At 40.3% G+C, this 27,588-nt stretch overlaps 1 protein-coding gene across 10 annotated transcripts in view; it reads right to left on the bottom strand.

Annotated features, from left to right (window-relative positions):
• Nucleotides 1-27,588, bottom strand: part of MCTP1 (multiple C2 and transmembrane domain containing 1) — a 501,045-nt gene that overhangs the window by 12,671 nt on the left and 460,786 nt on the right. For all 10 annotated transcript variants that reach the window (XM_045796258.2, XM_045796260.2, XM_045796261.2 and 7 more), the window contains one exon: nt 3,940-4,049. In XM_045796258.2, coding sequence (XP_045652214.2) covers nt 3,940-4,049 — 110 coding nt within the window. The remainder of the gene's footprint in view (nt 1-3,939; nt 4,050-27,588) is intronic.

Below are 27,588 nucleotides of genomic sequence, written 5' to 3'. Positions count from 1 at the left end.
TGAGGAAGAAATTAACACATCAGCAATCTGAGCACTTCACACTGTTTTCAAACAAAGGTTAAAATAAATGGGATTCTGACTCAGACTCTGGACTAGGGATCGAGTAAGACTGCACTTCTCTCTGGAACAGAAGGCAATTGTAGTGAGCCTACCAGAGGACACAGGTGAGTCACAATGTGCCGAGTTTCATGAAAGCAGGGCCCACGCAAACAAGTCTTGCCACCAACCCTTCCAGATGGTCCCGAGTGACTTCAGGGTCTGAAGTTGCACTAGTTGGGGGACTCCTTATGTGGTTAAAAAAAAAAAAAATTTTTTTTAAAGGTGTTTTTCTGCTTCTAAAACAAGTAGCCAATCTTGTTTTCTCCCAATTTTCATAGAGGAGAATGCCCCTGGGCCTACCATTCTTTTCTTCTGTCAACTCACAGTGGATTCCAGACACTGGAAATGAAATGTCAGCAACTGTCTGTAGACTTAACTCTTACACTGTTGTGTAAATCCTCCCTAGTTTAGAATTCCTTTGAGGAATACTATTCCCTTTTCACTTCGGTTATGTTTCAAATGGATGTAGAAGTCAGGAAGCGGGAACAGAGTAGTCAGCCTTGTAAAAATTCACCTGCCATCATTGCCCTTCCCGGAAATACAGAGATGATTAAGAAATAAAGTCAGTATTGACTACTGTTCTCCCTGTGTTATTTTTGGCAAAGGAGAGCACATGGTAGATGTGTTGGAAAGACGGCGAAAATGGAGTGTAAGCTGGCAAAGTGGGTTATAACTGATGGGTCTGCCGTGTTCTCATATGGCTGATGATGGATAACGGAGGGGGTCGGGGAAGGCTGCAAGACTGCGTGTTGACGTGAGATAACATCAGAACAAAGAACAAAAACAGGATCAATGAACGGCAGTGGGGGAAATTACAAAAAAGACAGTACTGAGAAGATGGGAAGGACTATAGTGAGACAAAAGGAAAAGTCAAAATGAGAGAAAAGGTAAAAAAAAAGGATGTAGAAAATGAGGGAAATGGAACATGGAACGATTATAATCATTTAGGGTTTTTTTTGTAGAAATTCTGTAGTGAATCTCATAGTTTTTAAGAGAAAGAGGCAAAGTAGTAAAACAGAACCATTGCATGGAGTCTCGGGTGTTGGGTACGTAACTATGTCACCGTTTCCAGGCACCCAGTTGCCTCTAAGGTCCTCATACTGTTGAGTGACACTTCAGCGCAGTTTAATGAAAAGAGGGAAGAAAGTATCCGATCTGCATCCACAGCCTAGATTCTGCCATATGACTTTAGAGGAATCAACCTTTCTATGCCTCAACTTCCCCACTTAAAAATAAGGACAACTTTTCTTATATCGAGGTGGACCGGTAGTGAGGGTAACATGTGAATCAAAGTGATATTTTCAGAGCTAGTCCACTCTCGGAGTCTGTCACAGTGACGAGGGCCCCAAAGACACCTCAAGAAAATATGAAATTATATGTGATATGGATAAATGTGAATATTTTTAATTTTCTCTCCTCTTCTGGTCAGGGATGTTATGTGCACCTGGGGTGGAGTTTGTCCAGTGTTTTTGATCCAGTAAAGGACGATTAAGAGATTTTCTTCTGCAGTTTGCTTCCGCATAACACCAAGGAGTGAATCCTCAGCTTTGTGGCCACGTAGCTTGCCTTTTGTGTCTGCTTAAGGTCCAGTGCTTACTAAAATTGTTTTTCCTAGTAAAAGAGCCAACATTAGATCAGTCTTGCTGTCTTGTTTTCAGTAACTCGGGGGCTAGCTTTTCTCTTTGTCTTTTTCCTCCCCCGTGGCCAGAGTGAGCACCCTGTTTAACTGCCACCTGGGAAAGGATCGTGCCTTCCTTCCTTCACTGACACTTGCAGAGAGAACAGAAGGCTGAGGGTCTGCTTGCTTTCCTGGGGCTCAGCTCAGAGCCATCCATCAACACTCCTCAATGTGGAAGGGCACCGGCTCCTCAGTCAGAAAACCCTTTTTTTTGGGCAGCCTTCCTGAAGGGCTGTGTTCTTCTTTCTCCTCTTGGAAGGATACATGGCAAGGAATCCTTACCAGTGCAGCTATTGTCAGAAAAAAAGACTGCCCTTTTCTATTTCCACAGTGCATCATGAAAACTAAATCTAGACTATGATCTTCCCCCAAAAAAGATGCAATTCAAGAAAGTTCTGGAATGATTATTTAGTAACAAGATGTGGTAATTATAGAGGCTTTTCATTTTGTACTTAATGATTGCTTCTGAATCTGCTTTCTGGGTAGATGCATTTTATCTCATGCAACCCCAGGGGACTTCTTCTATTTTAATATTCAAAAAAATTATTCGGAAAAGATGGCTCCCTAAGACTCACTGGAACCTATGCATGTTTCTATACCTCACCCTATACCTATGCCTCTGTCTATGCCTGTGGGAAGTTCTCCAAAACTCAGTTTTTCCCCAGGCTGGTCCACAGCCAGCATCTGGCCATATCCTTCAACTGGCTATGATGTTTTCTAGCCAAGTACCCGAGGTCCCCTACCACCCAGGGTTACAAAGAAGCTTCTCCCTCTCAGGCATACATTTGCCTGACCTCAGAGCTGGCCCAGCATCTTATGGCATAAATGAGATACTTCCATCCGGTATCAACACACAGTGTACCTCAGAGAAAGGACAACACTCAAAAGGGAAATGCCCTATTTAAGACTTCACACTTGGCTCTCATGGATAGGGTGTACAGAACAAAGGAACACTCTTGGAAATAACATGGAAGAAGGAAAAAGATGCAGGAATCAGTCTTCAGAAGTCTGAGACGGAAGGCTGCTGTACATTTGGAGTGAGAGGGTGGCTGTTCTAATATGATATAAAAAAATGGAAACTCAGCATCTATGCATATGTGGAAATGTATTTAAAAATTATACAAAGTAAAATGCATTATTCCCTGAAACATGAAAAGCATTAGGTGAATGTCTCACACCTTTAAATAATTTACTCCTTTCAAATGTCTATGCCCAAATATTCAAATCTGTAGAACACTTTTGGTGAATAAAATATAAAAAATAAACAATGAATTGATACATGAACTAGGAATATGTAGGCTTATCTGGATATACAGCACCTCTTCTTGAATAGACTACTTAGCAATCGTTATGTAGCAAATTTCCACATACTTTAATAAAAGTATGGGGCTTCGGTATATTTTTAACTGATCATCAATACTTGTAAATCCACTTAATGGAATTTACAGTCGTTTTTAAAAGCTCATTAGTAAATAAAATTATTTCAAGTAAAATACAAGTAATGTAAAATTAAGACTATAATTATATTTTTATATTAGGAATATTCTTAATATTCTTGTATTCTTAATTTTACATTAGCTTTCAGTGAAGCTATATTTTAAATTAGGAAAGGGGATTCCTTTTTTTAAATTATTAAAAGTGCATTAGTTTAGTTCATCTGTAACTATGATCTCAGCTACTTAGATACATAAATTTGAAAATATTTTTGCAGGGTGCTGCATACAATCTGATTTTTAAAAAAATTTTAGAGTTCCTCAATGACAGTGTAAGTCAACCAATAATAAAATGAAGCTGTGTCTTGATTACCTGAAATTCTCATCTAGCTTGGTTTATTTTTTTCCTATCACGATTTCATATTCCATTTAAGAACAAAGTCTTTCACTTGAAAATGTGCTAAAATTTAGGACGGTGTTATTTCTTCAAAGCTACAAGTAGGACTTCTTTCCAACCAATATGTTCTAAATTTCAGGAAGGAAATTGACAGAACTTTCATAAAACCAAAGACTGGCAGAAACAAAGTAAATAATGAAGAAACTGAGCAATAGATCACCCAGAAGGAGTCTCCCCTGCCAAAAAGAATGTGGCATTTCACCCTCTGAAAAACAAATGGCCACTCTGTCCCACAGAAGGCTAGGGCTCACATGTCAGCATCACTCACTCACTTCTTTATCCTTTCGCCAAAGGAAGCCACTTCATCTAGGATGTTCTGGACACTGATACAAACCTCCTGGATGGCATAGATTTTATTTATAAATCCTTTTTTTTCACTGTCCTAAAATACAATTAAGACAAAAAAGAGATTCTGTGTGAGTAAAGGTATTCTTCAGTGCTTGAATTCTTTGAATTGTCCCTCTCACATTTTTAAACTTAAGTAAACTTCGTGTGTGTGTGTGTGTATACACACAAATGGATGCTTGGAACCCATGGAAATTTCTGGATATAAAGGGAGATGGAGGAGGGACACCCAGCATCGTGGACCTGTGCCAATATAAAGGTGGTTACAAAGCACCAGCTCAGACTCTGTTGCTCTTGCCCTGTTGAACAGAGACATTTTAGCCAGAGTTGGGGGTGGGGAAGCATGTGAAGGTGTAGGAGAGAGGGCAGGTCTCGGAATGACCAAATCTGGAAGACCTGTGAGCAATGAACACTGGAAGGAAAAAAAAAAGACAAGGTCAACTGAAATCCGTTAAGTAGACACTTCCTAAATAGTAGTTTCGGAAGATCAGATACAAGGTAAGCCTGGCCCACCTCTCAAGTGTAACAGTCACAGACTTGATACAACAGCATACGCTATTTTAGGGTTCTAAGGAAACATTTTTCTCCCTTGGTGCTTAGTTCTTCCATTTAAAACTTGTCCTGGATTTAAGCAAAGCTGGTGTGCTCTGGGGAATGGGTGGGTGGGATTGGCTATAAAGCACCCAGAGAACGGTGTGAGCCTGGGGGAAATGTGCACATTTTGTAATTTTAGACCCAGAGGAAGAAATAGTGGTGGCCTTTCACGATTGAAATTTCTGCTTAGTAGCCTGGCATCACAGGCACTTGCCTAGGCTGTTTGGTGGAGACCATCCAACCCTGATTCCATGACTCCATTCCTCCATGCCAGCTTGAATATCTATGGGAATGTAGATCCAATTTCATTACTTTAACTTCTTTTGAACACTTGCACACTGTGCCAGAACACTTGAGACCTCATGTGGCAGTCAGTGCTGCTGAAAGCAGCCAGAAAGCCAGAATAATAATGTCGTCATGTTGCACATTTACATACTGACTTTCACTTCAGAAAAGTCTAAAGCACTTTGCCCTGTGAGCACGGCTGGGCGTGGCATCCTGCCGCCTTAGAGACTGAGGGCAAGTGAGTGACGGTACGTGCCGCCTCTAAGAACAACAGGGTACGGTGGGACTGAAGACACGGAGGCCAGTTTTCAATTCGATCTTTAGGTAGAAGTTACTTAGATCCTTCATTTTAAATATAATTCCCATGGGAGACAATTGTCTACATTATTCATCTTGCTTATACCAAGTTGGATTGTCAGACAATGACATACATGAGATGCAGAAGGCTCAAAGTATACAGAACAATTACGTACTCTCAGGGTCCCCACTGTCTCCAAAAGTCACCCTTCGCTTGTCATTACAGACGTGAACGCATCAATTTCTTGTCTTTTGCCCTCCCCAGCAATAAAACAAAGGGCATTAATTTCACCTATGCAATTGTACACTTTAGGAAAAAAAAAAATGGATATCCAGTGGCTCCTTCTGTTCTTTCCTAATTACCAAGCTGGCCTGTTCTAATCATCTCCATGGCCTTCAGTGTTTTCTCTCTCAAGCACCGGCTTAATTCATTTACGTCTATGAAGTAAAGTGCTCTTAACAAATATTCTTCTGCATACAGAATAAATCAAGCTGGAATCGAAGAAAGCTGACTACACAATCAAAATTCATTGAGAATAATGTCTTACCAGTTTGAAATGATCATGTGAAAAAATATTTTTCACAATAACAATAAAATCTATAATCGCTTAGGCATAACCTTAATAAGAAATGTACAGAATTTACATTAAGAAAATAGAGACACAGCGTTTCTGTACTGGAACACTGATTATTAAAAGAATGTTTTCTTTTCTTCTGTTGAATGTATAGGTTTAACGCATTTTCAAGCAAATCCTAATGTGTTTGGAGTGCAGTGAAAGGGGGAGAATTTGATAAATTTGTTTAGAAAAATAAATAGAGTGCTATAGCCAAGAAATTTTTGCAAAACAGAAATAATGAGAAAGCATTTATTGTACCAGATATTTAAGTAATTAAAATATGAAAGATGAACACTGAAAGATTGTTTTATGATAAAGTACCATCATAAATCCACCATACGGAGGAATGTAGTATGTTACTGGGTACTGGTGTTTATTTGCAGAAACTTATGTTAAATCCCTCCTTAATAGACCCAAATCTACTTGAGGTAGCCCAATTCTACCTCAGATGTACCTTAAATAAACAGCCCCAAATACATTCTAGATTAATTAAAAAGCAAAAAGCTAAGGGTGAATTATAAAAACAGAAGAAAATATAGGTAAGTTATTTAGAGACCTTGGAATAGGAAATAACTTTTTAAACGCACGAGAAGTAAAGGAAGTCACAAAGGAAAAAAAAATTGATAGGAGTTAAATAAAATAAAAAACTTATAATGTCAAAAGTTCTCATAAATTTTAAAGGGTAATGGGAAAAATTTGCAACAAATACAACAAATCAAGCAATGGGATTTCCAACATATTCAATAAACATCTGGAAAAACTGTCCCTGCAGGTTTGTTTATAGTAACAACAACAACAAATCACTGACATGGTGGGTGGAATTAATTATGGTACATACAACTGATATACTATTATGAAGTTACCAAATATTATTATTTTTTATAAATTTTTTTTAAGATTTTATGTATTCATTTGACAGAGAGACAGCGAGAGAGGGAACGCTGGCAGGGGGAGGGGGAGAGGAAGAAGCAGGCTCCCAGCAGAGGAGCCGGATGTGGGGCTTGATCCCAGAATGCCGGGATCACGCCCTGAGCCGAAGGCAGACGCTTAACCGCTGTGCCACCCAGGCGCCCCACCAAATATTATTTAAACAGAATAATGATAACAAAAATGCTTATGATCTAATAGAAACTGGGTGGGGGGAGGTAAACATGAGATAGAGTATAATCCTAACTTTTTTTTTTGAAATGGGTAGGCTAGAAAAAAAAAATGAAGAAAATATGTCAAAATATTAGTAATGGAAGTTTATTTTCTTCATAACCTCCTATAATAGTAATAATTCTTTGCAATTAACATGTTTCACTTCGGTAACCAGGTTATATCCCTGATTTTCTCCAATATCATTATTGAAGGAACATGAGTAGAAGAAATAAAGGAATTGGGGGCGCCTGGGTGGCACAGCGGTTGAGCGCCTGCCTTCAGCTCAGGGCGTGATCCCAGCGTTATGGGATCGAGCCCCACATCGGGCTCCTCTGCTGGGAGCCTGCTTCTTCCTCTCCCACTCCCCCTGCTTGTGTTCCCTCTCTCGCTGGCTGTCTCTATCTCTGTCTAATAAATAAATAAAATCTTTAAAAAAAAGAAGAAGAAAGGAATTGGCACGCGTTGATCGTATTAGGTGGTTTATTTCTTTCCTGATTTTTGTATTTTTTGTATTTTTATACCTATTTAAAATTATTTTTAGAAAGCAGCAGAATATAAACAGATACTCATCAAGCATCATAACATGCTTTTCACATGGCTCATTTGGTCTTTACAACCATCCTACAACGTAGTTGTTTTTCTGCACTCTACGGAAGAAACGAAGGATCCAAGAAAAGTGACAGCTTGGATTAGGACTATGACAGGCCAACTCTAGGTCAATTCTCTCCATAATATACCATGTTACCTTACCATCCTACCCAGGAAGCTTTCCGTTCCTACCCAGAATCCCTGTGTGATAAACAAGAACAAAAGACTTGAAAACATTTAGAAACTCACATTGTAGGAGCCACCATCAGCAAGATAATAAAATCCGGAAAATTCGTTCAACAGTAGGAAGTGAGAGATGTGTTAGAAACCACCAGATGCAATGTCAATAATGCAGTGTGCAAATATTAAATACAGGATCTTTGTTAGTAAGATGTGTCGCTGAAGGCATCTACAAAAACTACTTTTAGTAGATACTTTAAAATCTATGTGATGTATGATTACTGGCTAGAGAGTTTTACAAATTTGCTCACTCTTAATTTCCTATTTCTTTTGTATTCCCACTCCACTACCCTGTCAGCCCCTCTCCCCCAAACACCAAAAACCAAAATAAGATGGTCTGTAATGCCGACAAAGTTTTGAAAAGCAAATGCTCTGGGATAAAATTTTTATTTTAAAATCTCTTTCATCAAATCCTATATTCCTCCACTGCGGTCCCCAACCAATGAAGTAATTACTCTTTATATACAGTATATGACCCAAAACTGCAATGGGTAATGGAATTGCTCTGTGTTGCGTTCCAATATTTCACACTTTTTCACTAATGTTCAATACTTTATTAGTAGAGAATAAATTGGTACATTTCTTTTATTGTCGTTTTTGCTTTCCTTTATAAACCAGCTTGGATGAAAGAAATATCATAGGGTAGTTAATCATCCAAAGGCTTGGTAGTGACACTGGTTGTTTTTTTTTTTTTTTTAATGCATTAAGGTTTCTTTTGAAGATGTAAAAAAAAAAATTACCCATAAAAAAGAGCTATAACTATAAATCTGAGAACATGTGAGATTTATATCGTACAACTTTTTCTAATGGCTCTATATAATTTTTAAAAATCTTATTATATTTTAAATAGTCCACAAAACATCAATAACTGCAAACTTGAAATACAGTGATTCTTTCATATTCACCTATTTTACGATCACATATCACAACAATGAAAGTTAACTAGATTTTTCCAAAGAATGATCTACCTCCTAGCTTTGAAATATTTAGGAAAATCTAAGGATCTAAAGGATCAGGAAGAGTACCTTCCATATTTAGAGAATCCTGTCCACTGACTTTCAAACCCAAATGACAAGCGCCCGATTCATTGGTTCTGTTCTGAATGGGAACAAGAACCCGGAGTGATAGGCCTCAGGGGACATGTATTGTGTGGCTGGGTTCCTCGTGCATCCAGCTGCATCCACCCCAGTCACAATGCTATTCTGGGGCCCTGCCAAAGGAGTCACTGTCAGCCCTGTTGACATGACAGATAATGGGTCTCTTGGACGCCTGTACTGTATTGAACACAACAAATATGTAGAATATGTTGGCTCAAAAATATTTGTCCTAGAATTAATATGATGTCAATTACTTTCTACTAGTGGGAGAGAATGTCTTAAGAATGCAAGGGAGGAAAAAAAAAAAAAAGAATGCGAGGAAGCAGCTGTTGACTCTTAGGACTCTTCGGCTAGGAGAAGCGTAAAGTGGAACTGACCCAGGAAACCAGGGCATATGTTCACTTTACCTATTATTTCCTGGAGGAAGCATTCAGATTTTCCACCCCAAAGAGCTAATCTTGATTATAATTTTGCTTTTCCTTTAAAGCCTTGATATGTAACCTCTTCTGACAAAGCGTAAGCGGTAAGATTGATATTTGCTATGAGACGTAATTGTTATAGTTTACTATTGACTATAGCTCTTCTGTGAGTAAATACAGTCTCACACAGCACAGAGTGTACAATTGTGTTTGGAATATGTCTGTGTTTCATGTGATTTATTTTTTATGCTAAAGATGGTTTTGGTGCACAACTTGCTTGGTTCATTCAGTAAAATGTCCTGCAAAACAGACTCCTCTCAGAGCTATACTTCTAACACATGCAAAATATATTAGATATGAGCTAGAGATTGAATAAAGGCACACAAAGTGGTGAAATATTTTCTCTGTGCCAATATTCCTTTCTTTTACAGATCGGGAAAACTACGTTTCAGCCCCAAATCCAGAATACTGAAATTCTCACAGCAGCTTGGCAAGTCACAGAGACCCTTGACTACTGAATCGTGTCTCCCCGTCTTACTCAGTTCTTATGATATCCAATCTTACCCAGGTTACTTAATGCCTTGGTTCTTCTCCTCATATTAACCTTAAGATTGAGACATTAAAGGATTCTGAGATAATATTTAAGGTTAAGAGGACAGATGTAGACCATTTAAGACAGAATATTTTTCTCTTAAAAAGTAAAACAGTTCTCTAAAACATTTACATTTCAGAGTTATAAAGAGGACCAAATTAAATAAGACACATAGAGCTCTTAGTACAATGCCTGGTACAAATAAACTGTCTATAATTATTATTAGTAGTAATAATAAAATTATGGACACAGGTTCTTATTAAAAGAATTCAAATTATTTTTATCTACTTTTGTTTATATTAAAAACAAAACTTTGAACTACTAGGCAGAATTCCCCAAAATGTGCAGCCTTTTTATGCATGTTTAGTTTTGCCCCAGACGACTTAGTGTTAACTTGTCAAATTTCATTTTTGAAAATGATGGTAGATTCTGTATAATGTTACACTGAGAAGATCTTTTCTCCCCCTCCTCCTTCTGCTGACTCGGCACATGTTTTTCTGCAGAATGAGCATTTACCTGGTCTTAATTTTTTTGCTTCCTCTTTTGCAAGGTAGCCCTGTGCTTTTCAGTATTCGTTTTCTAAATTTTTTTGCTTCCTCTTTTGCAAGGTAGCCCTGTGCTTTTCAGTATTTGTTTTCTACAGTGCAATTTTTAATCGCATTTAGTTGTGCCTTGCCATGTTCTTAGTTTAATGTCATCCATTTTGCATGTATCTTTAAATGTGACTGTAAAGTAACAGAAATTTGGAGAGAAATGGCCTCTGGGCGAGGCAATGTAAACAACAGGCATTTTAAAAATGGCAACTGGCACTCCTAAGAATTATGAGGAAAGCCAGGAAGGAAAGGAAAAGAAAAGGAGGAAAGAAAGAGAGGGAAGAGCAGCGGGTGGGGGGGCGGGGAAGAAAAGCAAGAAAGAGAAGAAACAGAAGGAGACTGAGGGCAAGAGAAAGAAGAGGAGGGGGGCGCCTGGGTGGCTCAGTCATTTAAACGTCTGCCTTTGGCTCAGGGCATGATCCCAGGGTCCTGGGATCGAGCCCCACACCGGGGTCCCTGCTCCGCTGGGAGCCTGCTTCTTCCTCTCCCACTCCCCCTGCTTGTGTTCCCTCTCTCGCTAGCTGGCTCTCTGTCAAATAAATAAATAAAATATTAAAAAAAAGAGAGAGAGAGAGAGAAAGAAGAGGAGAGACTCAGAGATACGCCAAGGCCCTGAAGGAGGCTGGAGTGAGGGGACCAAGAACTCGGGGATGAACATGAAGAAAGGAAGGGAAATACCTTCGATCACCAACAAAAATGACATAAAACCACAGCACAAACACAACCTGTCAACTGTGTTAACTCCCCATTAAACAGAAATCGTTATTTGTTGAAGTCCGTATGTCCAGGTTTCAATGCCACTCACTGTAACCGTAAATACAGCTCACAGAACGCACCCAGGGATGTGCGCGCACCTGCTGCCAGGAGGGAGACGTCCCTGGAGCCCAACTGTTTGCTACTCCAGCCCCTCAACAGCGGGCCTTAAGGGACTTGCAATCTCCCTCTTCCTAATGATTTAAGAAAATTCCTTCTAACTGTCCTGCTAGTGCTTGAAAGCTCTTAAAAGATTAGGACTATATATCAGTCTCAAAACCTTGGACTTAAGTCCTTGCCAGTAGGCAGGAAGTGCACTTCCAGAGAGTGGCTTCATAGATGACCCCAGCTCAGGCTCTGGTCCCATGGGAAGTTCCGCTTTCAGACGAGCTCCCTGTGAAAGGGCCAGAAGGCCTGGCTCCAGGCTCACCTTGACGGAAGCCACATCAGAAGCTTCGAGGTTGCTATTCCCAAGTAACCCAACAGGAAAATAAGCAACAAAATATACTTTCCACCCAGGACAGTACAATACAAGTTTTGAGAGAAGAATTTGTAGTCCTCAGGGGGGTTTTCTGTAAAGTCGAAACCAACAGATTGTGGAAAGGTTTTGAAAATGTGAACACACGCTCAGGATTACAGTGGCCCATGACCTGTCCTTAGATCTCATGAAAAACAATGACACAAAACAAACCCCCCCCCCAAAAAAAAAAAAAAACGGTTAAATAAAATGTGTCCTAAAATCTCCTTTGGTTCCAAACTAGCCATTCTACCAAGAGGATAAGGGCTGTGGAATCTCTTCTGCCCCTCAGAGCCCTTTGAAAGCTAATGTGAGGACCTGGCTGGTGGATGGAATTTCTCCTGCTCTGCGTATGGGTTCCGTGGTGGAAGCGTAAGTGACGACAGGGAACAGAAGCATCCTGCTTGTTTCTGAATCCAAACAGCAAATGCTGGGCTGGTTTGTCTTTACCTTAACTTGTAATGAAAAAGTGGGGTATACATGTGTGTGTTTTTAAAAAAAAATCTCTTTTCAAATTGCTTATTTTCAAATGTGTGTTTCAATAAGGTTGGAATTTAGATGCACAGATGAGAGGGCAGCTGAGAATTTAGAGAAGGCTACGAGCTCTCTTTTATTCTACTGGCCCCCAATCTGATGTAGATTAGACTTCCCACTGGCTCCATTGCTAAGCCTGGTTCAAATCCTACCTCCAGTATTTCCTTAGTGATGTGCTTGTGAGCAATTTACTTACCTTCATCTGTAAAATGGGGGTAATGATGGAACCTACTTTCATGATGGTTATAGATAGAATTAAATAAATTTAATCCACTTAAAGCCTTTACCACTCTTGTCTAGAACAAAGGAAGTGTTGAACACATGTGAGTCATTAATATTATTACCAATTTGAAGAACGTGACAAAGAAAATACCATAAAACTTTCAAATGTTAAATTGTATTAAATCTTAATAAAGATGACAGAATTTTCTCCCTTCTTTATGATATATTTCAGGACTCCTGTGTTTGTACAAATCATCTCATAAAACCATAGATTATCTTAAACGGGTCACCCTGCAAAGTCCTTACAACAGTCACATGAGCATGATGGGTATTACTATTCTCATTCCCTCCATGAGGAAACTGAAGCCCAGTTGCCTCGCACCCCAACACGAACTTCTATCCCATTCTGTGCTCACTCCTCTCTGGAGCTTCCAGCCATATCTGTTCTCTTCAAAGATGTCGGATTTGAAAAATTAGCAGAAAGTTCACCGGTTTACAGTATTTCTCATTCCCTGAAGGTTCTGCGTCCTCCAAAGACCAAAGCTAGTCATAGCCATGCAGGACACATGCCTTTTTTATCACATGATTTTTATCTGTCAGTATTTATGCAGGTAAAACTTCCACTAGAATCAGTGATTGTTTCTTCATCGACCCTCATGGCTCAATCAGGGTCAGAATTTATTACTTTATCTTAAACAGCACAAGGTTTTGTTGCTAATCTACCTACCAGTATAGCTCTTCATAATAATTTAAAATTTCCTTTTATTATGTATACAAAAGGCATATACATAAAGGTGTGGAAACACAAAGATTTTTTTCTTGAATAGATTTGTTACGAAAATACTCCTTTACTTTTATGTAGGACTTTAAGGTTTAGTAAACATTTTACATTTATCTTCCCACTTGGATGGCAGGGGCAAGTGGATCCCCCATTTTACAGATAAGCAAACTGAGGCTTAGAGAAGTTAAGATCTCATTATTAGTTAAAAAGTGTTCCTAGGGGGGCGCCTGGGTGGCACAGCGGTTAAAGCGTCTGCCTTCGGCTCAGGGCGTGATCCCGGCGTTCTGGGATCGAGCCCCACATCAGGCTCCTCCGCTATGAGCCTGCTTCTTCCTCTCCCACTCCCCCTGCTTGTGTTCCCTCTCTCGCTGGCTGTCTCTATCTCTGTCAAATAAATAAATAAAATCTTTAAAAAAAAAAAAAAAAAAAAGTGTTCCTAGGACTTTAACCCATGTCTCCTGACTGAAATTGGTCTCCTTTCGGGTCACTGTCAAAAAGCCATCAATTCACATATGGTATTTCTTCACTACACTGTTTTACATATTTTCACTTGGCTCTTCCCAAAACCTAATCTTGAGTTATAATCAAATTGTGTGAGAAAAGAATTACATTAGTATTATAAAAACAATGCTCTTTGTGACATCTCCAAAACTAAGTAAGGATTACTTTGTGAAATCCGGAGGCTATTTTTCTTTACAAATATTTTACAAGACAAACTTGTACCTTTCTAAAAAAGCACATCTGTTGTAAATTACACCCTTACAGAAAGAGAGAGAATCACCATCCTTTCTTTCCCATCGGAGCTTAAAAGAGATTTGTTGACATACTCGAAGGCCGGCATAGACAAAACAGCACAGGAAAGAGGAGGCGGTCAGCAAGACCAGGGCTCGGCTTTGCTTAAACTAATTCCACATGCCCCATGAACCATTAGCTGTTTTTTATTTCCTGCTCTAAAGATCTGGAGTGAAAATAATCTGGGGTAGGGAAAAGCTGCACTTATTATTTTTCCCCCCAACAAGATGCTGTGTTAGCAAATAGAACATATGAGCCACCTTCAGCAAACCAAGGTCTTTAATAATCCATTTTTCAAACACTACTGGTATTTCCTTTCCAAACAAAGATGGACCGTAACTGGAATCAATTTCATTATTTGTATGGTACCATTGCCAAGTTTCTGTAAATAATAGCCATTTAAATACTGGATAATATTTTTTATATGAATCCAACAACAGTTTTATTGCTATTTAATTTCCATGATTTGTTTGTTTGCTGTAAGTTATCAGGGTTCTGAGAGCATGATGTTTGGGGATAGGAAGAAGTCTTAAGAATGGCTCAGGGAAAAAGCAATGTCAGAGTCATGTTAAAATACTTGGTTCAACCAAACAAGGGAAATTATTATTTGGAAAAAACTATTTGCTTGACAATTTGGGGCTTTTCTCCCTCAGTTTCCCTATACACGGCATAGTACAATGTCACCCACCATTTTCGGACCCTGGCATAATGTAGGAAAGCAAGGACAAGACTGAGAATTCCCTTGTCCCCATTAAGGAGATAATGGGGCTCTTCAATGAAATTCGACGAAACAGAGGCAGTGGTACAAATAAAGTCCTGGTGAATTTGAAGGGAACCGGGCCATCTTTCTCTATTGATGCCATATGGAGCACATACCTGAATAAAACTTCATGCTCTATGGGATGCTGCTGATATATGGGGTGAGCCTATCCCCTAAACCCCTTCCTTACTACAGACTAAATCACTAAAACAGGCTCATTCTGAGGTCAACCTGGAAGAAAATGCCAAAGGCCCGCTTTACTGCGCTGATGGCAATATTTTTATTTAGTTAGTGGTGTGGATCATGGCCTGCCTTCCCATTCAGAAGAGGGGGAGGGAGTAGGAAAGGCAAGAAAAACTTGGGAATCGATTTGAAAAAATATCTCAAATTCTTTCACAGGGGATGGCCATGGGGTTTAATAAGATAAAATAAATGCTTCAGAAATAGTTTACATATCTGCATTTAAATCTTGTGCATTTAAAATAGAAGTAGGATGGTCACGGATTGAAACTATGATGTACCTTCCTCCTCTGGTCCTACTCAGACTGTGGGCTTGAATCCTGTTGTACATTTCACAGCCTTGTGATTTTGTGTAAGTTCACCTCTCAGATGCTCACTTTTCCCAACAGTAAAATGGAGATAATGTCTCTCCCCGATAGTGCTGATGTGGGAACAGACTGAGATCGTGTATATAAAGCAACTGGCACATTAGTAGATATAAAAAATAAATATGTTTTCTTTTCCCTACTAATTGTCTCTCTTGCCAAAGGGTAACATTTTCCATTTTTGCCTAAATTTTCTCTCTTTCTCTCATATTCCTTTCTTTTTTGTGCATTCTGTATTTAGAAGGCTGATTACCATTCATTCACATCACCTCCCCATTTAAGCTATGTTAGGTTTAGCCAAATCTCAGTCCATTCTTCTTATTCATTTATTCAATAAATACTCACGAATGCCACCTACGTAAAAAGCACATTCTAGGCTCTGGGGACAGCACCACAAAAAGAGATGAATAAACAAAGAAAAAAGCTGAAAATGAAAAGTGCAATGAAGAGACCCAGAACAGGTGCGTGTGCTGGAGAGTGACCGAGGGGTCAGGGAGGGGTGCTCTGGGATGAACGTTAAAGCTCAGAACTGTTTTGGTCAGGAAGGCAGAAACGACCGTAGGTATTTCACACAAATGAATTTAACACCGTGAAGTGACTACAGTGGTGTTGGAAGAACTGAGAGACAGAGTGACAGACGTTAGCCACGCAGGAAGCCACTACCAGAGGAGGTGATGCTCCTGCGGCCCAGCGCCTGGACCACACAGACTGACCGCGGCAGGAGCTGGAGCCATGGACAGGGCTGCATTTGTGATGACGGAGGAGGAGAGTGGCCTCTGTGTGGTGGGGAGCTGAACCACTGCAGGGAACGAGCACCCAGTCACTGATGGAAAATGCCCCCAGAGGCAGAAGTGGGATCAGGGGAGTGAAGAAAGGCAAGCACAAAGGGGAGGAGAACGAGGAGAGAGACATAGTGAAAGACACTGTCCATTCCTTCTTCCCTCCTCCCACCATCTCCCATTGGGCAAATCCCCCAAAAGCCATTGTCAGGGAGCTGGGAAATGTGGCTTGAAGGAGAAAGGTGGGTGGGGCTCATCCTGGAAGCCAAGAGGCAATACTTAGAACAAGGTCCACATGCCGAGGAGAAGATCAGGGGAACCGGTATGGGTAATGCGAATGCTCTCTGGGAGAAAAAATGCCAGAACACAGCAGCCAGGTGCAGGGGTGAGTGGCACAGGAAGAGGTCGGAGGAGCGGCAGGGCCAGAAGGCCTTGTAAACCAGTATCAAGAGTGCGGATTTTATTACAAGTGTGATGGGAAGGTGGTGGAGTGCTCCAACCAGGGGAATAACATGATCTAGTTGACATTTTTAAAAGACACTTAAAGTATTGTCAAAGAAAAGAGAAGAGGTCATTGTGGTAATCGACGAGAGATGATAGCTTAGACCACACTGGACATATGTAGAATGTTCTGTAAGAAGAGTCACTGTAGACAAGTGAATAGAGTGATTTCTCTTTTTCTCACCTCCAATACAAAGAACTGCCTACATTTTTGGCTTGAACTACTAGGTAAACGAATGCTGGTTTTACTGAGCTACAGGAGAGTAGAGAAAGAACGAGTGCGGGCGAAGAGTAGATGAAGCGCTGCCTTAGGGCCGTGAAAAAGGATGAGCTGTCTCCTGGCCATCCGGGGGGGGGGGGGGATGTTGCTAGGCGGATGGGTATAGGAGACAGGGCTGGAGATACAGGTGTAAAAGCCCTTGGCATTTAGGAGGTCCTTAAAGGCAGGTGAATAGAAGGAGTCGCTTGGGGAAAGAATACACGGGGGGCTGGGGCGGGGCAGAAAGGAGACCCAAGGCACAACAAATGAGGAGGAGCCAGCTAAGAATACTGGAAAAGACTGAGGTGGAAGAAAACTTAGGAAGAGGCATCACCGAAGTCAAAGGTTTTAAGGAGGGAACGGTAACCTCTCTGAAACTCTGCTGTGAGGTCAAAAGTGCCAGCGGATTTGGCAGGTGGAGCTCATGGACAAGACCATCGGCAGCGCGGTGGTGGGAGTAGAAGCTTCAGGTAGACTGCGCAGAGAATTGCAGGGAAAACTGGACACATTGCCTGCAGCCTCCTCTCTCACTAAGCATTGCTGTAAAGAGTGCCAAAAAAAAAAAAAAAAAAAAGGGAAGGGTGGAGAGCAGGGACTCGAAGTTAAAAGAGGGGATTGTTTATTTAAATATGGAAAATAGAGCCTGACCCCTCCAATAATGATCTGCATTTTAACAAGATCTCCGGGGCATATGCATGTTGAAGTTTGAGAAGGGCGACACTACAGTGTATTTACTTTTCTTGGAATGACTGAGGGCAGAGGAGAAAGCAATGGGGCAGAAAGGGGCACTACCTTCGAGAGCTGTGTGTCTGGGAAGAGGTGGGACAGAGTTTGGGAAATGCCGGGGAGAAGTAGGGACACCTCTCCCCCACTGACGAGAGCAAAGGCAGGAGAGCGGTTTAGATGAATTAGGTCTTAGATTTGGCAGAAGAGAGACCTGAAGATGTGCAAGTTCCTGATGGCTCTGTCTTCTCAATGACGCAAGAGGCAAAATCATTGGCTGGGAGCGAGCAGGGGCTGGTGAAGCCAGTAGCAGGTGTGAAACCGCCTTGTCACTGGCAAAGACATTGGCCATGTTCTCGGGTCTGTTCACAGGCCTGCGAGGGTGATTTACAGGAGCTCTGCCCTGTCCTACTTGCTATCGATTTTGCATTTCATTCTCTTTCACTGCCTTAATAAAATTAAGAATTTTCCTAGGTTGCCTAGACACTCTTTTCATTTAGCTCCTTTTTATAAAGCTTAAAAGGATGTCACATAACTTACTGTTAAAACATCTTAACCAGAATTGTGTTTAACAGGCATGTTGCTCCTAAAAGGAAAAAAAAAGACCCTTCGACCCTTCTTCTGGACAAAGACAACCTCTCCGGGCCCTGCCCCAGCAGACCTGTGGTCCAGCCTATACCCGCACCCAAAGCTGGCACCAGAGGACAAGAAGCTATTTTGGTTTCTTTCTCCCCGATTCCTGCTTCCTATTTTGGGCTCTTTTGATTTCTAAGGGAGACCAAAGACATTCGTGGCTAAGTAACTGGATAAACAATCTAGAAACAATCTAGAACTTAGCCAGGTCGGAGGTAATTGAGGTTGGTTTCATGATGCTGGAATGGGGGCAGACAACCGGTCTCTCACATTGTCTGTCAGGGAGGTGTTTGCTGTTGGCATGAGGGATCTTTGTGGCCCCTCAAGTCAAAATTCTGAGACAACCTTTCAGCCCAGTCTTGTTTGTGCCAGAGATCCAGGCATCAAGTAAGGAGGAATCCTTTTCACTGTAAGCTAGCAAGAGCTGGGGCCAGAGGAGGCCCCGCACACAGACGGGGACCCAGAGGCGGGTTTCCAAGCCATCCCTTGTAGAGGAAGGAGCTCCGTGGGCATCTCCCAACTGTGCTCCTGCCAGCTGCCCCGACGGCGGCGCTCTCCTGTCATCCCGCGACATCCTCTGCTGTTCCCTGCCAACCCCCACTCCCAAAGGTTTCAGAAGGGAATTAGAAATCGATGCTCACCACCATGTGGGGACCTGAGCCACAGAGTCAGAAATCCTGAGTTCTGGACTATGGTTAACATTAGCAGCTCCAGACGCACATACACACCGAAGTGCAGAACTTGACCAAAATAAAGTCAAGTACCCATGTCACAAACTCACAAACGTAAGAAGGGAACCTCCAATAGGAGGGAATCGGGACACGGTGGCAAGGCAATGGGGAGTGACCCGACTTGCGGTTTTTCTTTGAGGACACATTTCAGGAGGACAAAGAAAATAATTTTTGGTATGTTTTCTTGCAGAGCTTAATAAATCTCCACATACTTAGATGGATTTAAAATTGTTCTGACCCTAATACCGTAAATTAATCCTGAATTTGCTAAGCATTTTGCCTGCTGCTTGAGATACGGTGAGTTCTCAAAAACGTGACTTATTTATCACTTTCATATTATTACTACCATTTTTGCTCCTCTCACTGAGTGGTGGAAGATAGAGGATAATATATGTTGACTGTTCCTACCTGATTTTTCATGTTTCTAGGATATCAGATATACACATTTCAATGCCTCTGTTTATGAATGTGATCTAATTGTAAGCATGAGAGTTACAACAATCTGCTCCTCCTCAAACACACTATGCGGAGTTGATAGAAATTATTTTTAACCTTCTGGTTTGTGTGACTTTTTGGCACATCTACCAGTATTATGAATTAGAAATTTCAGCTGAGCCAAACTGCTGCGATGCAGAAATACAAATAGAAGGAGCATTCTCCAGACAGACAGAGAGCTGGGGACAACAGACAACATGAGTAATTAATTGATTTTTCAAAGAACTGATTATTCGCTTGGTTAGTCCAAATGCTGAAATTTTCCTTCTAATTTCTGCATTCTTGTTTTTCTATTTGTGAGAATCTTTAAAACACTTTTTTTTTAAGTGAATGGGCATTTATTTCTTTTAACTTAGCAGAGGTAACCAACGATACCAATTTAAAAATATTAGTAATGCCAGGTATCATCAGGTCATTTTGCGGACCAGCCCCCTAGTGGCAAGCATCCTGCGTTTCACCAGCTCAGCGCGGGGAGGGGGCGAGTGTGAAGTTACTAATACTCTACATTTTGAGAAACAAGGTTTGAAGAAATAGTAAAAGGTAGTGTTATCACATTACAGAAAGGATTTGTTGGCAGTATTTTTTACATTGCTGATTGTTATGATTTTTTTCTGCCAGCTTTTAAAACATTCGTCCATCTACGTTTGTATATTTCTCCTAAGTAGACGATCAGCTTGATTAAGAAAGTTAATCAACATTAAAAAGTCAAGTCATCTAGGTACGGTTTACACAATGGTTTTTATATATTAACATTTTATACCTATAACATTTGAAGTTGAATTTTGCTTAATTACTTACAGAGTAATTTTATCTATTCCAGATAGGAAGTTTTGATCATTCTCATCTATTTTGTTATTTAAGCAAGTGCCTCGTGTTAGAGGGTGTTAAAATTATTTGGAACACACAATGGAAAATTATTTTGTGAAATTAGTATTTCCAAAAAAAAAAAATTCTATGGCAATTGAAGTTGGAGAGCAAGGAGGAGCAGAGAATTTTCCATTAAAAATCCTGCTTTATCTTATTTGCAGGAATTATATGAGTGATGAGGAATTTCTCAGGGCTAGAAGGTGGACATCAAAAGGTTTGTGGCTTTAGGCAAACTTCCAAAACCCATACTAATGTAATAAGTTCTCCTGTGTCCTCAGGCACAGCAATACGATCAATAGAGGATTTCCATCTTCTTTCCTTAGAACAAATTCTAGAGGTCATAGAAAAGCTCTGTGTATACTGTGTGTCAGCATATCATAGGTGCTAATCATCAGGACCTTAGGATGGTCACAGCTTCCCCGGCAACCCTCCCTCATGAGTGAAATGGGATGATTCCTATTGTAAAGGAGCAACGTTAAGATTAAGTAGAATGTTTGCTTAAAAATTAAGTCCCTTCCCCATCTAAACCAACTTTTTGCTCTCCATTCCCACGCAGACACACTGACAAATGGGGGAGAAGAAAAAGAGGAGGGAGGCATCCAGAGAGTCTAACTGAGCTCACCTCCTAACGCACTTCACGAGCAACCCAGCAAAGACCACGCCCTTAGCCTCATCTTGCAGGTGGAGATAGATAATCTTAGAAAGATCACACAGTGTGTAAGTGGCTGAGTGGGGCCCCGAACCTAGATGTGCCTCTAGTCCAAAACAGGGGAAAAAAAAGAATCAGGTCTAATGTTACAGAAGAGATCTTAATGCGTATATAACTCTGTTCAGTCAAATAACTCCAGCCCCAGTTCTGTGATCCCTCCTAAGTGCACAGTGCTATTGTAATTAGCATTCAAATTATCCCCTCATGTACCTCCAGTACTCACTAAATGTACCAGCTGCCACTTACACACCACTACCATCCTTTCCAGAATTTCTGTAAGCACTGCTGAGCGAATGCAAACACTCCCCAGTACTCATCTAAATAGCTGCTCATTCCTCCATTGATAGACATGGCATGAAAAATACGAATTTCTTTTTGGGATGCAGTCTTACCACACTCATTGTCCTTCTTTCCAATCACAAAAACAGTACATGTTCATTGCGGAAAACTTGGAAAATAAAAATCATAGAAGAAAATAAAAATCTCCGGTAAACATTGTCAACATTTAAGAATATATCCTGTCAGTCTTTTTCTCTATTACTTTTTCTGTAATTACTAACTACATGATTGCGACGTGTCAAGCATTGTTGTCAGATGTTGCGGATCCAATGAACAAGACAGATTGCTCTTAATCCATGATGATAAACATAAAAATGAGTTGCACTTTACATAGGAGGTGTGCAGTGTGCACATTGATGCATTTATTTCCTGCTTTAAATTTCCAAATGAAAAACATTTTACTGAATCCCCTCTCAATTTTACCATTATAAATAATGATGAACAGAACATCTTTGGACATAAGTCTTTGGTACCTTTTTTACAGTATCCTCAAGCTAATGTCCTAAAACTTGAAATGCAGGATTAAAAGATATACATGTTTTTAAAAGGTTTTAGAATTAAAATATAAGGTTTTTAAAGATAGTGAATACATGTTCAAACATACAGAAAAGCCTCTCTTTTACTCCCTGGCTCCCAGCCAGTTCGCTCCCGTCCCTGGACATTTATCAATGTTACCAATTTCTTGTATATTCTTCTAGAGGTTATTATATGCATAGTCAAGCAAATAAAGTCATGAATAGGTGTGTGTATTATTTGTTTTCCTTTTTTTTCCTTAAGGATTCTATTTTTAAGTGATCTCTACACCCAACGTGAGGCTTGAACTTACAACTTCGAGATTAAGAGTTGTATGCTTTACTGACGGAACCAGCCAGGCACCCTGTTTCCCTTTTTTCTTAAGACATAAATAGTACCTTCTTATAACATTGCCATGCCCTTTTTTCCTACTTAAAAATAAAACACACACACACACAACTGTTTCTTATCAGCCCAAAAAAACGTCCTCATTCTTCCAGCTGCGTGATAGTTCATTGTATTGATGCACTATAATCTATTTGATCAGGTCTTCTTTAATGAATGCTTAGGCTGTTTTTTTTTAATTAAAATATAATTAACATGTAGTTCCAGGTGTGCAATATAATGATTCAGTGAGCCCATGCATGATGCTTAGGCTCTTTAACAACATTCTGCTATTATAAGGAAATAAAAGCAAAGAATACCTTATGTACGTGATCATTTTACACCTGTGTAAAGTGTATCCGGAGGATGAGCTTCTAAAAATGGAATTGTTTGGGCACAGGATTTGTGTTTTTGTAATTTTGATACCTACTGCCAAATCGCCTTCCAAAAGAGATTGTACGCCTTCCACTCCCACCAGGAAGACATAGATGTGCCCAATTCCTTGCCAGGCTGTGTCAAAGATGTGCTTCCTCTCTTCCCCGTGTTTCCAAGACTGTCTGGAGACCCAGACTGGCTGCTGCGGGGGCCCCAGCGTGTCAGCGTTTACACTTTTCAGCCAAGTATTTGTTTACAGTATGTTTTTAATTAAGTGGTCACTACTTTGATTTATAGGATTATTGAGTCCATAGGAGATATTAAACAAGAGGACAGTTCCCCTGTGGCTATACGAATGGCCAGACCAGTTGAATATTTTGCAGAAGAGGGTCAGGAATAACTTCCAAACTACTAGTAAGTAGAGTTTTTCTTGCTAAATGGCAATTTCCACCAAAATGAAACTGAAAGAGATTTTAATATTATTTACATATAATGTCCAAAGTATTTAACCCCGTAAGTATGTTTGAAGAAGTATGTTTCTTTTTTATTGCTTTGGGTGGGTTTTCAAGCAGGAAAATTCCACACAGTAGTAGAGACAGGAAGCAGATCGCATCCTGGTGAAGTATAAGGGCTAATGCTGCCAAACAGCTCCAGGGTTGGACCCTGGTTTGCTAACTCTGTGTCCCTGTGTATCTAATTTAACCCCATCTGAGCTTCAGCTTCTTTAGCTAGAAAATATGGCTCATAATACTGATTATTGCAAATAGTCAGTGACATATCCTAAATACTCAAGAAATCACTATTATTACCACTTGCAATACTGCTGGGGAAGCACAATCTCAAATCCAACTATTCTGTCCCATTGTGAGATGTGTTCCCACATTTGTAAAGATAAGCAATAGAAATACAGGTTACCCTGAGAATTAAGCATAACAAAATCATAATCTTGTTGAGTTAACCTGTTAATCTAGAGAGATTAATGCCAAAGTACCAGGACTCTTCCACACACACACACACACACACACACACGTACGTGTGTGTCCATGTGAATATTTTAAATGAAACATTGCAAGAAACAAAGGATACATGAAAATCTTTGTGTGAACTTCTTTTGAATTGTTCTTGGAAAGTAACAGAGGTAAGCTCTGATTGTCTCATTGGCAACAATATACTATGCAGTTGTATTTGACTTACAGAGATCAGGTGGAAAGGCCATTGCATTATTTTTTCAACTAGCAGAAAAAGTTCATTAACTCCCTGAGGGTCTACACCAAACTAGGCACTGGGATGAGGGTTAGCCCAATAAATATGGCCCCTGCCTTCCTGATGCTTACAGTCAGTAAAACATCTTGAAGGAAACAGTGGAAGTGAGATACATTCTCACTGAGCTTCCTGGTAATAGCAGAAGCACTGACAGATAAGGGCATTATGTAACACATTAGTAACAGCGAAGGAGGAAGAAATAGATTGCAACCCAGAGCAGTCAGCTCAGATATTAGAATGGGGAACGATTTCCAAATCACTAAACACCCAAATAGTTTGATGTCATTCATTACCAAAGATAACTTGCTGCTATTTGAATACTAAACGAGGAAGTTTTCTGAGTGGGGAACTAATAAGAAAAATTAAAGTAAAATGGGGAATCCTTGTAGGAGTTTTATTTCGATAGCTTCAATTTTGTACACAGGTGGTTATATGCTTGACGTAACTACCACTGAGTAATATTTCAATTTCCTCTATCGATTAATAACCAGCTATATAAGTTATAAAGTTATATTTCACTAATAGAAATCTAATTTAACTCAATTAGAACTTGAATTCTCAAAATTAGCTAAACCCATTTCTCCAGAAGGGAAGCCAACGGATAATCTAAAGCCACGAATAATGCACGTTCACCACCTAGCGGCACGTTTGGCAAACTGCAGGCACCTTGCGCTTAAAATATCTTGTGCGAATCTGACTCATGGATAACATCAGAAACTGGTCATGTATGATGTTTTATCCCCTGGCAGTTGTGCAGAGTAACTTCCCTTCTTATCCCTTCTTCAGTCCCCGCTGCACGGTCTAGACCAGACAATGCTCACCTTATCCTGGCATCGTGGTACTAGCCACCTGACCGAATTCTCCTGCTCCTTTAAAACACTGCCCTTTATAGCATTCCTCTGCTTAAGAAATACGAACAAACTCCTCTGTAATACATCCAGTAGAAGCACCTGGGCTGTTGCAAAGTGCCTGATGTTGAACTTGCTCAGCAAGGTGAATTCCAGCAAGCGGTTCAAGTGTGACTGCTCCGTGAGCACACATGAAGCTTCCAGCCTGTCCCCTTCCTGAACTCACCACCTGAGGCCTCCTTCCTCCCTCCCCTCTACCTGGAGAATTCCTACCCATTCGTTCAAGATTTAGGTCAAAGCCCCATGCCGGCAAAAAGCCCTTCTTCATGGCTGCAGTCCATTCATCTCTCCCATGATGAATTTTAAGAATGATCGTCTGTGGCCTGACGTTTCCCTTTGATTGGTTTTTGCTGCCCTCTTATTAGTGTCCATTATATCTATGGACTAGTAGACAGTTTCTCTACTGACTCGAGAAACATCTTGCAAGCAGAGATTGTTCTTTTGTGATTTTAAATACCCCATTCTCCCACTGCCCCCAGCCCAGGGAAGAGCCCAACGCTCAATAAATACCGAAGGTTGTGTCTACCAATTCTTACTAGCATGTCATTATTCTGATCTCTTAGGCTCCAGATGACTCCCAGGTGCGGCTTCTGATCACCCTGTCATCTTTTGCGAGTTAAAACACCTGCGATCTTTTCAACAGCAGAGGCACCTTCGTGTCAGTGTATCTGCATATTCAGTGAGGAGGGGAACTGGCATGATGTTTCCTAGTAATTTTGGCCAAGAGAACAGCTCTTCTTTGATGATGTGGGTATTTAAGGTAAAGATAGGGCTCCTATCGGCAAGGATTTGTCTCATTTATTCATTTCACTTTGTATTTGCAGGTCAGTTGTGATTTATGAATACCTTTCCAAGGTCACTATCCATCTTTAAAATACATCAATCTTCAATAGCAACCTTCCACTTTGAAGAAAGAAACTTACTGTTTCACCAACACGTTAGACAAGAATGCCGTCTGATCACCAGAGCAGAGGATTCATGAAATCCACATTTATTCACATGACATCACCTGAGGCAGCCAGGACTTCTGGTTCTGATTAAAAGTAGTGCAACAACAACCGAGGATCCAGGAGAACACTTTGTTCTCAAATTAATTTAAATATATCCTCGAATAACAAAAGGCATTGCACTTGGCCACCTGTGCCCTCCATGACATGGCATTCGAATAAGAAGATGTGTTGGTCTTAATCAAAGGGAGAACCCAGGGAGTGCACGGCCAGCCCACTGGCGTCTCTAACCTCCAGTTTAACCCTGGAGTCATAAGTGTACAACAGGATCTTAATGTTCTTTAATTTAGAGGAAGGTTTAAGACCGTTTTAAATGCATTTGTATAAGGCTCAAATCTCTTACCACTTGAAGTGCCACAGCAATTACTTGCCAGACACAATATTTTCTTGAATCATACACATATTGAAAATATATGTGTATATACGTTACGAAAAATAAAATTCATGTTGACTTATCATTCCTAAAATAACTCTCTCTACTCATATCCATTTATCTCTAGACAAACAGTCATCGAAAATATGATTTGCCAAGGATTTGAATTTGTGTGTCTACAGGCTGCATATTCTTATAATAAAAAAGTAGGAAAATCAACTTACATGCCTTCAGTTATCTTTGTTGAATTTGATTTTTTAGATATAAATAACCAAACTCTCTCAATGTAAGCCTGACACTGATATGAACATGTTTCAGATGGCAACAGGAAAACATTCCACCGCTGCAATTAAATGCAAATGTTTTGAGTGCATGCAGTTTTAAAGTCAAGTTTAAGCCACTGAATGAGGAAATTCAAAAGTTAAGTGGTTCAAAAGGAATAATTTAAGCCTGCTGAGTCAGGTTTCCCCAGTGAGCAAGCTGCCCTTTGGGAGCATAACTGGCACGGCTCTATGTGGTAGAAATGCTGTCTGTTGGATTCCATAGTTTTAATATAAATGAAGAGGTTATTCCTGATATCTTGGCAATTTTTATGCAAAGTCCATAGGGCTTCAGTTTGAGAGATGCCTTGCCTGTTTCTTAGTCAGTCAGTCAATTTCCTGAATATCCACCGTGGGTACAGTGTCACAAACCCAGCAATTAGGTGGATCCTGGACTTTGGTGCCCTCGAGGAGCTGAACAGCCCGTACATGAAGATGTCCTCAAATGCTTGGGAATGACGAATCCATTAACTCTAGGGGGAGTGATGCGTCAGGTAGGTAGGAGTAAGCAAAGAAGACTTCTAGGAGAAGGTGAGGACACAGAATGTGGAAACACACAAGTTACTGTATGATGAGGAGACATCAATGTGCTGAATTCAAGCTAAGAATCTCTATCAAAGAGAACAGAAGGTAGAAGGCGGTGGTGGGGAGGCTGCCCAGGGCGCCTGTTCAGCCATCCTGGTACCATCTCCTTCCTCCCTGAAGTGAGAGATGTTCACTGTTTATCTCCGATATGTGCATCAGGTGAGAGAACCCTGATAAATTAGTTAATTAGGGTCTTATTCATAACTCTATTGCCCAAACTTAAAGTTTCACAGAAAATACTTGGCTTCTGGAGATACTTTCACATAATACCCTAATAAACAAAATTATTAAATTAAAAATAGGAAATAATCAGTCTCAGAATAGAAGTATAAAAATGGAGCGCTGGCTTATGCGTTTCTAATTGTACTTTCCTTCTTAAACCAAAG

Source organism: Ursus americanus, chromosome 5 (genome assembly GCF_024610735.1).
Source record: "Ursus americanus isolate L20-20 chromosome 5, mUrsAme1.1.p, whole genome shotgun sequence".
Classification (NCBI taxonomy): domain Eukaryota; kingdom Metazoa; phylum Chordata; class Mammalia; order Carnivora; family Ursidae; genus Ursus; species Ursus americanus.
This window is presented reverse-complemented; position numbering and strand designations above follow the sequence as displayed.